Source organism: Cebus imitator, unplaced genomic scaffold (genome assembly GCF_001604975.1).
Source record: "Cebus imitator isolate Cc_AM_T3 unplaced genomic scaffold, Cebus_imitator-1.0 Scaffold219, whole genome shotgun sequence".
Classification (NCBI taxonomy): Eukaryota; Metazoa; Chordata; class Mammalia; order Primates; family Cebidae; genus Cebus; species Cebus imitator.
This window is the reverse complement of record NW_016107534.1, coordinates 2,794,133-2,807,436: the sequence shown is the minus strand read 5'-3', so window position 1 is coordinate 2,807,436 and position 13,304 is coordinate 2,794,133. Positions and strand designations below refer to the sequence as shown.

Here is a 13,304-nt window from a genome sequence, read left to right as displayed (position 1 = left end):
GATACAATGGGGGTACAGGCATTGGGTAAATACAGCCATTCCAAATGGGAGAAATTGGCCAAAACAAAGGGGCTACAGGCCCATGCAAATCCAAAATCCAGCAGGGCAGTCAAATCATAGAGCTCCAAAATGATCTCCTTTGACTCCATGTCTCACATCTAGGTCGTGCTGATGCAAGGGGTAGGTTTTCATGGTCTTGGGCACCTCTGCCCCTGTGGCTTTGCAGAGTACAGCCTCCCTCCTGCTGCTTTCACAGGTTGGCATTGAGTGTCTGTGGCTTTTCCAGGTGCATGGTGCAAGCTGTTGGTGGATTTACCATTCTGGGGTCTGGAGGATGGTGACCCAGCAGGGACTCTGTGTGGGGGCTATGACCCCCACATTTCCCTTCTGCACTGCCCTTACAGAAGTTCTCCATGAGAGCCCACACCCCTGCAACAAATTTCTGCCTGGGCATCCAGGCATTTCCATACATCTTCTGAAATCTAAGTGGAGGTTCCCAAACCTCAATTCTTGACTTCTGTGCACCTGCAGGCTCAACACCACACGGATGCTGCCAAGGCTTGGGACTTTCACCATCTGAAGCCAGGGCCTGAGTTCTACATTGGCCCTTTTCAGCCATGGCTGGAGCAGCTGGGATGCAGTGCACCAAACCCCATGCTGCACATAGCCTGGGAACCCTGGGCCCAGCCCATGAAACCAGTTTTTCCTCCTAGGCCTCCAGGCCTGTGATGGGAGGGGCTGCTATAAAAACCTCTGACATGTGCTGGAGACATTTTCCCCATTGTCTTGGGGACTCACAGTTGGCTTCTCCTTACTTAAGCAAATTTCTGCAGCTGGCTTGAATTTCTCCTCAGAAAATGGAATTTTCTTTTCTAACACATTGTCAGGCTGCAAATTTTTCAAACTTTTATGCTGTTTCCCTTTGAAAACTGAATGCTTTTAACAGCACCCAGGTCACCTCTTGAATGCTTGGCTGCTTAGAAATTTCTTTCACCAGATACCCTAAATCATCTCTCTCAAGTCCAAAGTTCCACAAATCTCTAGGGCAGGGACAAAATGCTGCCAGTCTCCTTGCTAATACATAACAAGAGTCACCTTTGCTCCAGTTCCTGTCAAGTTCCTCATCTCCATCTGAGACCACCTCAGCCTGGGCCTTATTATCCATATCACTATCAGCATTTTTGGTAAAACCATTCAACAAGTTTCTAGAAAGTTCCAAGCTTTTCCACATTTTCTTGTTTTCTTCTGAACCCTCCAAACTGTTCCAACCTCTGCCTATTACCCAGTTCCAAAGTCCTTTCCACATTTTCAGGTATCTTTCAGCAATACCCTACTCCTGGTACCAATTTACTGTATTAATCCATTTTCATGCTGCTGATAAACACATACCTGAGACTGGGAAATTTACAAAGAAAAGAGGTTTAATTGGACTTACAGTTCCATGTGGCTAGGGAAGCCTCACAATCATGATGGAAGACAAGAAGGAGCAAGTCATGTTTTACACGGATGGTAGCAGGCAAAGGAGAGATCTCATGCAGGGGAACTCCTCCTTTTTTTAAAAAACCATCAGATCTCGGCTGGGCACAGTGGCTCATGCCTGTAATCCTGGTACTTAGGGAGGTCGAGGCAGGCAGATTACCTGAGGTCAGGAATTCAAGGCCAACCTGGCTAACATGGTGAAACCCCATCTCTGCTAAAAATACAAAAATTAGCCAGGCATGGTAGCAGGCAACTGTAATCCCAGGTACTTGGTAGGCTGAGACAGAAGAATCACTTGAACCTGGGAGGCAGAGGCTGCAGTGAGCTGAAATCACATCACTTCACTCCAGCCTGGATAACAGAGTGAGACTATCTTGAAAAACAAAACAAAAACAATCAGATCTTGTGAGACTTATTTACTATCATGAGAACAGCACAGGAAAGAATTGCCCCCATGAGTCAATTACTTTCCACCAGGTCCCTCCCACAACACATAGGAATTCAAGATGAGATCTGTGTGGGGACACAGCCAAATCATATCACAGAGGTTGTAGTGAGCTGAGATTGCAACACTGCACTGCATCCTGGGTGACAGAGCAAGACTCAATCTCAAAATTAATTAATAATTAATTCGTAGTGCATTAATACATCAATATCACAAACATATCCTGTGTGATATAAAGATATAATTACTGATTCATCATTTGCAGATTTGTACTCTATTACCATACTCATTTTCTAAAATCTTTGATATTTCCATTTTTATAGTAACAAAAACCCAAATGGGAATATAATTGGCCCCGAATCTATCCTTCCTCTGTTTCCTTTCAATATTGTAATTGGTTCTCTTGCTTTTTTTGAAACTTTTTAAAATTAAAAATAAAATTATAATTGGTACTCTGAAATGATTATGCAAAACTGAATAATTTTTAGACTCCTATATATTTGCTTTCTTGATTTGGCAAAGTTCTCGTAACTATTAAGGCCCCAGGAACATTTTATCTTCAGGAAATCTTGTCGGCCACATTTAAACCTCTCAAACTTTCTAGACAATATTACTTTAGGAAGATTTTCAGGTCACTCTTTTACTTCTCCCTAATGCATATTCATACATCTGCCCAGGCAGACTTTAGGCATTCTGTCATTTGAAATTCTGATTCCTTCCTTTCCACTTCAATTCAACACTGTATAACTGTCTTGGCAGGGGTGTATTATTCATTGTTTTACTGCAGAGGTTTGCATAATAAAGGCCTGTATAACATGTATCCTTCGATATGCCCACATCCACCTCCATAGCAACAAAAACCCTTGTAAGTGACCTGAAAAGGAAAAGGCAACTGTGGTGGCCAGTCTTCAAGACTGTGATCCCCACCTCCTGGTCTTTGGAGTAGTCTCTCTAAGTCTCTATCCATTACGTATCAAGGTTGGGCTGTGTGACTGAAAGAATAAGACGCAAGCAGTGGTATGTCCCTTCCAACATTAGGTTATAAAAGGCACTGCAGCTTTCATCTTGGTAGTTTTCTCTCTCTCCATACCAGCCCCGCCCTGGCCCTTGCCCCCTTATCATTCCACCTAAGGGGAAGCCATCTGCCATGTCATGAGCTGCCTTATGGAGAAGTCCACATGATGAAGAACTAAGGCCTCCAGCCAATAGCCATCCAGGAACCAAGGCCTGCCAACAGCCATGTGAGCTAACTTGGAAATGAATCCTCTAGCTGCTGATGAGACTTCAGATGACTGCAGTCCCAGCCAACAGCTTGACTGCAAACTCATGAGAGGTTCTGGCTCTGAGCCAGAACCATGCAGCTAAGCCACTCCCAAATTCCTGACCATCAGTAACCGTATGTGATAATAATTGCTTGAAACTGCTAAGTTAATGTGTATGTGTTACATAGCAATCGACAACTGATATACTAACTCCAACAAGTACAGCCCACCACCACCAAGAAGAAATATACAAAAAAGAAGGGAAAGCTTTACATAAAAAGTGAGATGAAAGCGATTTCTTTTAGTTATTGGGTAATAGCTTTCCTTTGAAGCACTTTTAGCACATTTCCAGCATGTATTGTCTTGCTTTCTCTATATTCTCCCATCCAATTATTAAGTTCTGTCATCCCTGGGCACCTAAGATCTATTAAAATCTGAGAACTTCATATAATATTTTTAAATTTAACATTACATTTTGCTAATAAGTCTTATATGAGTATAATGTTCTCCAAATTAGAATTCCTCAGATTACATTGAACTACTTAACTTTTATTAATTATTTGATTCTGCAGGTTATAATGGTAAGTAAAAGAAAAAAAGATGCCAAATTGCATTCATACGATTAAAATAATACAGAAATTTCCAGTTTGGGCATGGTGGCTCACACCTGTAATCCCAGCACTTTGGGAGGCTGAGGCGGGCAGATCACTTGAGGTCAGGAGTTCAAGACCAGCCTGGCCAACATGGTAAAACCGCATCTCTACTAAAAATGCAAAAATTAGCCAGGCATGGTGGCGCATACCTGTGATCCCAGCTATTCAAGAGGCTGAGGCAGGAGAATTGCTTGAGCCCAGGAAACAGAGGTCACAGTGAGCTGAGATCTCACCATTGCACTCTAGCCTGTGTGACAGAGCAAGACTGTCTCAAAAAAAAAAAAAAATTCCCCATGTGTATGGACATGGCCTAAAAGAAAATAGTAATAAAAACAGTGTTCAAGTGATTAATTATAGGTGATTAATTTGACATATTTTTGCCGTACAAAGCAAATCAAGTCTGTAGGCATTGTTGATGGTCTATGGGCAAGGCAGCATGAAAACATTCTAAGTAACACCCATTTTATAATTTTAAATTTTATACTGGGTTGCCTTTAATTAAAAAAAAAAAAAAGAAAGGAGTCAAATCCCATGTTCCCACTTAAGAATGTCCCAGGAGTAACAAACAAAGCTCATTATTAACATGCTTTGTTATACTGCATTTCAGAGTTTTAGAAAAAGACAAAAAAAAAAGCATGCAGCGGGGAATAGAGCTGCGTTCTAGAACTGACTATCAATCAGCTCAGTAGCACTGTCTAAGTGACATAGTCATCTTCTGCCAATTTTCTCAGCAGTAAAATGAAAAGCCTGGGCCAGACCTGCACTGTCTAGTGCAGTAGCCACTAACCTACCACATGTGAGCAGTGAGTGTTTAAAATGTGGCCAATCCAGACCAGGCATAGTGGCTCATGCCTGTAATCACAACACTTTGGGAGGCTGAGGCAGGTGGATCACATGAAGGCAAGAGTTCATAACCAGCCTGGCCAACATGGTGAAACCCTGTCTCTACCAAAAATACAAAAAAATAGTCCAGTATGGTGGCAGGTGCCCGTAATCCCAGCTACTCAGGAGGCTGAGGCACGAGAATTGCTTGAACTTGGGAGGCAGAGGTTGCAGTGAGCCAAGATCATGCCACTGCACTCCAGCCTGGGCAACAGAGCAAGACTCTCAAAAAAGACACAACAAACAAACCAGCACGACCAACAAAAACTAACTAAAATGTGCAAAATCCAAGTAAAGACATATTGTAAGTACCAGTATACACACTTAGTACCACAAAAAAAGTATTTAAAATATCTCCTTAATAATACTTTGTGTTATATTTTGGAATGATATCTTTAATATATTGGGTTAAATACGTAAAAAGTACCTTCTGTTTCTTTTTACTTTTTAATGTGGACACTAGAAAATTTTAAATTATATATGTGCCTTGCATTATATTTTTAGTGGACAATGCATGACTAGATTGTATCTTCCAGCCCTTAATATTCTCGTATCTTAAGCTTTAGAGGCAGTCATTCAAATTCAGAAAGCGTTACACAGCACATAGTGCGTATATAAAATATTCCCTTCTTTAGAGTCCACTAGGTGGCACTAGAGTTCAGGCCACAAGCTAGTAAGATTTAAAATTTGTACTTGCACTTTTTAAATTTATTTATTTATTTATTTATAGATGGAATCTCGCTCTGTCACCCAGTCTGGAGGTTCAAGCAATTCTCCTGTCTCAGTTTCCCCAGTAGCTGGAACTGCAGGTGTACGCCACCATGCCCAACTAAGTTTTGTATTTTTAGTAGAGATGGGGTTTTACCATATTGGTCAGGCTGGTCTCGAATTCCTGATCTCAAATGACCTACCCGCCTCTGCCTCCCAAAGTGCTGGGATTACAGGTGTTAGTCACAGTGCCTGGCCTTAATGTTTTATTTTAAGAGACAGGGTCTAGTTCTGTCACCCAAGCTGGAGCACAGTGGCATGATCATGGCTCCCTGCAGCCTCAAATTCCTGGGCTCAAGTGATCCTCCCACTTCAGCCTCCTTGGAAGCTAGGCCTACAAGTATGCATCACTATGCCCAGCTAATATTTAAAAAAAAATGGATGTAGGGGGGCAGGTGCAGTGGCTCACACCTATAATTCCAGCACTTTGGGAGGCTGAGGTAGGTAGATCACTTGAGTCCAGGTGTTCAAGAACAGCCTGGGCAACACGGTGAAACTCTGTCTCTACAAAAAATACAAAAATTAGCTGGGGGTAGTGGTGCACACCTGTGGTCCCTACTACTCGGGAGACTGAGGCAGGAAGATTGCTTGTGCCTAGGAGGTGGAGGTTGCAGTGAGCCAAGATTGAACCACTGCACTCCAACCTGGGCAACAAAGTGAGATCCTGGGTGGAAAAAAAAATTTTTTTTAATTTGAATTTTTATAATAGAGGCAGGGTCTTGCTCTGTTCTCTGGTCTTGAACTCCTGGGCTCAAGCAATCCTCCTGCCTCAGCCTCTCAAAGCACTGGAGTTACAGGTATAAGCCACTGTGCCTAGCCTGTACTTGCATTTTTCTTTTTCAGATGGAGTTTCACTCTTGTTGCCCAGGCTGGACAGCAATGGTGTGATCTCAGCTCGCTGCAACCTTCAACCCCCGAGTTCAAGAAATTCTCCTGCCTCAGGCTACTGAGCTGAGATTACAGGTGCCTGTGACCACGCCTGCCTAAGTTTTTGTATTTTTAGTAGAGTTGCGGTTTCATTATGTTGGCCCGGCTGGTCATGAATTCCTGACCTCCGGTGATCCATCAGCCTCAGTCTCCCAGTGCTAGGATTACAGGTGTAAGCCACCGTGCCTGGACTGTACTTGCAGTTTTCTAAATGAGCTGTGCATAGGCTCATATCCGTGCCTTTGCTGACAGTGTTCTCTTCACTCAGACACCTTTCCCTAAGTTGACCAGGAGGCCTACAACCTACTCATTTTTAAAAAATTGAAAGCCTCTAAAGTTTTTCCTCCTGCCTACAAATATCTTTATATACCCCCATCCTGTATACACATGTCTATCATAAAACCATGGCACATTATTTGTTCACAAGGTTTCCCCCTACTACCTCCTGTACATTTTGAGGCAGGTAGTGATGAGGTCTTAGCTGATGCCTGGCATCCAATAGGTGCTGTACACAATGTATCAGTCAGGATAGACTGTTACACTTCAGTTAATGAAATCCCCAGATATCAGTAGCACAATTCCTGTGCTGCAGTGCAGGTGTCAGTCACCTTCCTGCAACAGGCTCAGTCCTTCTGCAGACGGGTGGTGGGTAAAGGGAAATACAAGAACATGCCCTAGAGAAAGCAGCCGGTCTAGAATTCTCTTCCACATCCCAGTCAGATTGGACAGATTAAGGGCTCTGCTTCATGGCATCATCATTCCAGGACCTACACTAATGGAACAGTTCCATATGAAACACTGCTGGTCACTGCACAGAAGGAAAAAGAGGGCCTCACAGGTTTCTCCAGCACTGAAATGCTCTCATGTAGAATTAACCCAAGTCACTACCACTCACAGCTCACTGGCTAGAACTAAAGACATGGCCCCATCCAACCACAAGGGTTCAACTAAACCACTTGGAGGAGAGGCTTAAAGTGCAGCTCTCCAATTGAAAGTTCAAAAATACCCAAATTACAGAGGCATGAGAATGAGAAAATATATCAAATACAAGAAATATGACTAGGAAAGGGCAACTACTGGCACATGAAACTGTCTGAAATCAGAAAAAGCCACCTACATTTTTGAGAGTAGTACTATGCTAACAAAGTAAGAGTCACATAAACCCAGTCAACCACAAGGGGACCAACTTACCATGTATCCAGAAGGTGGGAAACTGGAAATACTTGATAAGTAACACTAATGTCAACCACAGTGCAATAAATGAAAGTGATGCTTAACCCAGAGACTTCTATCGTGACACTCTGGGAATACTCACTCAAGAAGCAAAACTGGTTTCGGAGAAGACACTGTACTCCACTGTTTCCCTTTGGCAAAAGTAAATCAAATTAATCAAATGATGCACACACTGAGATGGGAGTGTAAAATACTGTCACAGGCAGAGGAGTGGATACAATTGTACATGGGACAGGGAGAAGAGTAGTGGATACAAGGAAAAAAAATAGCTCCAACTTTTGAGGAAAGGCCAAGTTGCTTAGATCTGGGAGAGCAGAAATAATCATCTGTAGTGTGGACACTTTACCAACTGACTTTGAGAACAACTGGAATTAAGCAGTCTTTTTGGTGGGTAAGTAAAACATGCGGAAGAGCACAGAATAAAAAAGCCACGGCCTCCTGGACTGACAGTCCTCTTTGTCCCAGAGACTCAAGGAGAGGGGCTGGAAGTGGCGACGCTCATTTTTCTTCTTTACAGATCTAGTCACGAGAGGACTACAGTAGTCGTGGCCTAGGCTCACACAACTGGTTGATACAGGGCAGACCCAACTGTTTCTGCCCCCAAATTCAGAGGTTTATTATGTTTTAAACAAAATGGTTTAAGCACTTTCCTGCTCCAAAGTTTTGAGATGTTAAGCCTCAGGTCTAGAAATTAAGACCCTTCCCTACCAAGAATTTCAAGGGCAGAAGCCAACATGGCACATAGTAGAAACACGTATTCCGCTTTATTAATTAGAAAAAATCATTTAAGCCACATAGTGGCCACAATGTCCGTAACCTGAGCAGGCTCCAGCATCCCACGACCCCCTTCAGACCAACACACACTATGCTAGGGGAAGGACTTTAAAATGCAAAACAATGAGAAATGGGCACTGAACACCCCATCCTCTCCCTCCCAACAGCCCACCCACACACCTCTTCAACTGCCATCCAAACACGGAGGAGCTCTCGCGGAAGAGAGGTTGAACACAAATAATGGAGCATAAGACACTCATGTCTAAAGGAACCCCTGGCAGATGTTTAGGAAGCAGAGTTGAAAATATCCTCTTTCAACAGCTGAAGTTGGGACATCTAAGAGATGTCAGAGCCATACTGCTGAAGAAAGCACAGCATACAGCAGGCCCTGGGGAAAGGGTGAATTCAACCTGTCTCACAGCCATGAGCAATCCATTCACACCTGTGCATTAAACAGGCTCTTTCTTTTCTTTCTTTTTGATGGAATCTTGCTCTTTCATCCAGGCTGGAGTGAAGGTGTGTGATCTTGGCTCACTGCAACTTCCACCCTCTGGGTTTAAGCAATTCAGCTGCCTCAGCTTCTGAGTAGCTGAGATTACAGGCACTTGCCATCACGCCCGGCTAACTTTTGTATTTTTAGTAGAGACTAGGTTTCACCAGGTTGGACAGGTTGGTCTCAAACTGCTGACCTTAGGTGATCCACCTGCCTCAGCCTCCCAAAGTGCTAGGGTTACATGCGTAAATCATGGCAGCCGACCTAAACAGGCTTTGTCCAGGCAATGAGGATCCAGTTAGCCAGGTTCTTCCAGGCCTAGTAATAGTTCTCTGGTTACACTGGTGCTCAGCTTGCCTGCTAAGAATGGGGCTCCCATCTGGACATGTGTAGGTCAGTGTTGCAAAATATGGCCAGCACAGAAAGAAGTCTTATCACATGCCGCTAGATGGATGGTCTGGAAGGCCCTTGGGGGGCTCTGTGTTGACTAGCTGGCTTCTGGTGGTCCAGGAGGTCCCAGGCGATGGGATCTCTCGTAAGCCCTCTAGGAACTCCATCACTCTAACGAAGATGGAAAGTAGGGTCAGCACCACACCTAAGAGGTAGAGGTTCAACACATGCTTCATGGCTGAAAGGACCCTACTCCTCCGCAGAGCAGCAGAGCTGCCTTCTGCTTCTGGAAGGCCTCTGGATCCTGAGGAAAGAGAGGAAAGAATCAATCTACACCCTTTTGGGATATGCATGCATCCAGCACTGACTCTTCTGTCCTCCCACGGAGCTGAAGGAGAGGCTTAGCCAGTGAGGGAGACAGGGACCAGGGGATATTCCTACACAGCGACTCTCCAAGTATATTTACATTTCAAATTTCATGGCTGCGGAGCCAGTCTTGCTTCTTGGACTAATTCAAGAACACTTCTTAAAATTTTTACTTTCTTGAAAACTTTGTTCCTGCAAATCGTGCAAAGGGGTTGCACAATGCACAACCCCTGTGCTGCAGTGCAGGTATCAGTCACCTTCCTGAAACAAGTCCAGGCCTTTTGCAGAGGGGTGGCGGGTAAAATGGGAAATAGAGCCTGCGCTAGAGAAAACCACCTGCCTGGAAGTCTCTCCCACATCACAGATTGGAGTTAACTACAAATTTTTTGCAAATCCAAATAACTCTGAGGGGCAAATCTATCAATTTCATTTATTTAACCAACATACCATGAATTTCTGCAATGTGTTAGGTACCCTGGAAGATACTAGGGCCACATGGCAAACCCTGTAGACAAATGGTTGTTACCACTCAACAGGCTAAGTGCTGGGACAGGAAGGAGATGGTGAAGGTGCCTTGGGAGGGTATGGCAGGGACGCCTAACCCAGCACTGGTGGGCAAGGGATGGCCCACGTGGATCCTAGTTAGGGCCATTTCAAGACAAAACAGGGCTGGGCGGCTGACTGGCGAACCCGGGTAGGGTTGAGGGCGAGGAGAGAGGCTCCCAGCGGCGCAGCCCCAGCCCTGCTAGGCTGCTGGCCCGGCCTGCACTCGGGCGATGGGAGTCGGGAGCCGGGGAAGCCCATAGGGCCGCTCACCTCCGGGAGAAGAGCCGGCTGTAGCAGCAGGTCGTGTAGGAGTCGGGAGGAAAGTCGGTTTCAAGCAGCAGCGCGTAGCTTCCCGCCACAAAATGCACCGAAGACAAATGCTCGGTCCACCGCAGAACGCCGAGCAAGGCAGCCCAGCCTCCACCCCTTATAGTCGTAGGCCCACCCCCGGAGGGCACGCGCACGCGCACTTGAGCCCGCACGCACGCGCGGGACGTACACGCCGGGACGCACGTCCGCGGCCCCACCTCGTCTGGGGACTGTACAGGGTTCTCTCCCGCTGAGCTGTTTCCAAAAGTACACGTCGTGCGGTTTTGAGTCATTGCGGTCTGGAGTGAGACGAGGCGTGTGCCTCGACTGCCATCTCCGGCCATAGAAAACGTTTGAAGGAGTCAGAGAGTACATCTCCCTCCTACCTAGTCCGTGGAAAACACCGACGGCCTTCGTGTCCGTGAAGCCCTGCCGCGGAGGGTGGCTTCTTCCCCAGAGATTTCGGCAAGCACTGAATTGTCAGTGGGCACCAGACCCCCATCCCACTCGTTATTTTCTTCATTTCAAGGACTGAAGAGCAGGTTTTGTTTCACTTCTTAGAGGTACCAAGATTCCATGGTGAGGCCCTTGTGCACCACGTAAAGCTCTGCTCTCTGTGAGAGTTTGTCGTGTCGTTTAAGAAGATATGAAATACACCTGGCCCTGGTATGGGATCCTAACTACATATGGGCAAGTCACTTGGTATTTAAACGGGCCTCAGTTTTCTCATCTGTAATGAAGGTATTGGCCACTAGATGATTTTCTTTTCCCCTCCCCCTCCCCCTCTCCTCGTCTTTCTCTTCTCTTCTCGCAGAGTCTCGCTGTGTTGCCCAGGCTGGTCTCAAACTCCTGATGTCAAGCGATCCTCCTGCCTTGGCCTCCCTGAGTGTCGGCGCTACAGGCGTGAGCCACTGCGCCTGGCCGCTAGATGATTTTTTTTTTTTTTTTTTTTTTTTTTTTTTTTTTGAGATAGAGTCTGACGCTAGATGATTTTTAAGGGTGCTTTTGGCTTGAACTAAAGAGCCAGGAGGTCACAGTCCGTACAGCCTTATGCCCAGATTTGGGGGTTGGGCTGCCCTACCAAGCACCCCCTCCACCCACCCCGCCCCCACCACCCAGCCAAGACTGTGGTCTGTCTTGAGAGCACGCAACGGGGGAATCTCAGAAAGTAGAGTCCCGGAGAGACACTGGGAATGGGGAGCACCCCTGGGAAGGAACGTCCACCCCGTGGAAGGGAAGACTGCTGGTGGCTTTAGAACTGGCGTTTCCGTGTGCCCGGGTCTAGTGCATGGGCCGGATGGGAAAGAACCTAGACTTTCTACATCTGCGCGAGCTCGGCGGGCTCTGCTGAGTAGGGGCTGTTGGACGGGAAGGGAGGAGCCAAATCCCCACTGCGACCTTTCCCCTCCTTTCCTGGCTGGCTAGCTGTGGTCTGTCGGGAATGAGGGGGTGGGGAAAACAGAAGATTGGGGCTGGAGGCGTGCTGGCAGGCAGGCAGACATTTGGAACCAACTTTCCTGCTCAGCCCGCAGAACTTTTGGTCCTTCGTTATACCAGAGTTGCGTCTGATTTTGTGCTTGACTCTGTGACCCTTCTCTCACACTGTTACTAAAATAAGTCTCAAGCTCTGAAATCACTGCCAGATCCAAATGCCCCTACTTTGCCAGGTGAGGGCCTTGGACAAAACCTTTAACCTTGTAGTTTGGTTTCCTCAGCTGTTATGTGGGGTCATAACAGTCTTAACCTGGCTGTTAAATGAATTAATCCATATAAAGCACTTAGAACAGTGCTTGACACATAGAAAACATTCTGTGAGTGTTAGCATTATCTGTATCATCAAGTACACAACTCCTAGTGTGGAGTTTTGCTCATTAGCAGCCTAGGCTTGGTGAATGAATGCAGGTATTCCTCAGTGACCCTTTGGGTTCTACTGAGTTCTAAATTTATACGTCACGCAGCTGGAAGAAGGGATGGGTGCCTCTCCAATAATTCTCCACATACTCACTGCCACTGTTTAAAGGTAACGCCAGCTGGAGATAAGTGTTTGGGTGAGTGCAGCTCTGTGCTTTCCCATCTGTCACCACAAATGTAGCTGCTTGCATCAGGGATTAGGCCTGCCTTCACCCTTGGCCAGGCTAACTGACCCCTTTGAACTCTAGTTTCCTTATCTGTAAAATGAGGAAGAGAATCTGTAAAACCGGATTGTTGTGAGGGTTGGAATTAATGTACATAAAGAGTATGTCATATATGCTCAGTAAATAGGAGCTATTATTTTGCTAAAAAGTATAAAGCCAGATTCTTGTTCCAAATAAGCTTGTCACCTGGTTGAGTAAAGGACCTGAATAAGATAACTAACAAGTTTAGAAGTAAGTACATAACTAGGGTGGTAATGTTTTGCTTGGGGAACTGGGATTTTAACATTCACTAATATATGGTTATTTAAAAAAAAAGAAAGAATGGAAACAAAATAATCATTCTCCCAGTAACTGACATGTGCTGAGCATTTTGCTAAATGCATTACATGTATTATTTAATTTTTCTAATGATGCTATGAGGTGGGTATTATTGCCTCTCTTCTTTATTTGTTGTAGCTGAGAAAGGGTCTCACCCTGTTTTCCAGGCTGGAGTACAGTGGCATGATCACTGCTCACTGCAGCCTTGACTTTCTGGTCTCAAGGTATCCTCCCACCTCATTCTGAGTAGCTGGGACTACAGGCATGCACCACCACACCCAGCTAATTTTTCTTTTTCTTTCTTTCTTTCTTTCTTTTTTTTTT

At 45.4% G+C, this 13,304-nt stretch overlaps 2 protein-coding genes and 1 pseudogene across 2 annotated transcripts in view; 1 reads left to right on the top strand and 2 right to left on the bottom strand.

Annotated features, from left to right (window-relative positions):
- The window catches only part of FAM71F2 (family with sequence similarity 71 member F2), a 25,042-nt gene extending 16,112 nt beyond the window's left edge, over positions 1–8,930 (bottom strand). The window contains exon 1 of the mRNA XM_037746063.1: positions 8,866–8,930. The gene's annotated coding sequence lies outside the window, so the exon portion shown is untranslated. The remainder of the gene's footprint in view (positions 1–8,865) is intronic.
- Positions 8,392–10,670, bottom strand: HILPDA (hypoxia inducible lipid droplet associated). Its single transcript, XM_017549506.2, has 2 exons — positions 10,489–10,670; positions 8,392–9,610 (listed from the first exon to the last, which is right to left on the bottom strand). Exon 2 carries the CDS (start codon positions 9,540–9,542, stop codon positions 9,351–9,353), a length of 192 nt encoding a protein of 63 aa, XP_017404995.1. The 5' UTR covers positions 9,543–9,610; positions 10,489–10,670; the 3' UTR covers positions 8,392–9,350.
- A 31-nt stretch (positions 10,671–10,701) lies between these two features.
- The window catches only part of LOC108318462, a 19,606-nt pseudogene continuing 17,003 nt past the window's right edge, over positions 10,702–13,304 (top strand).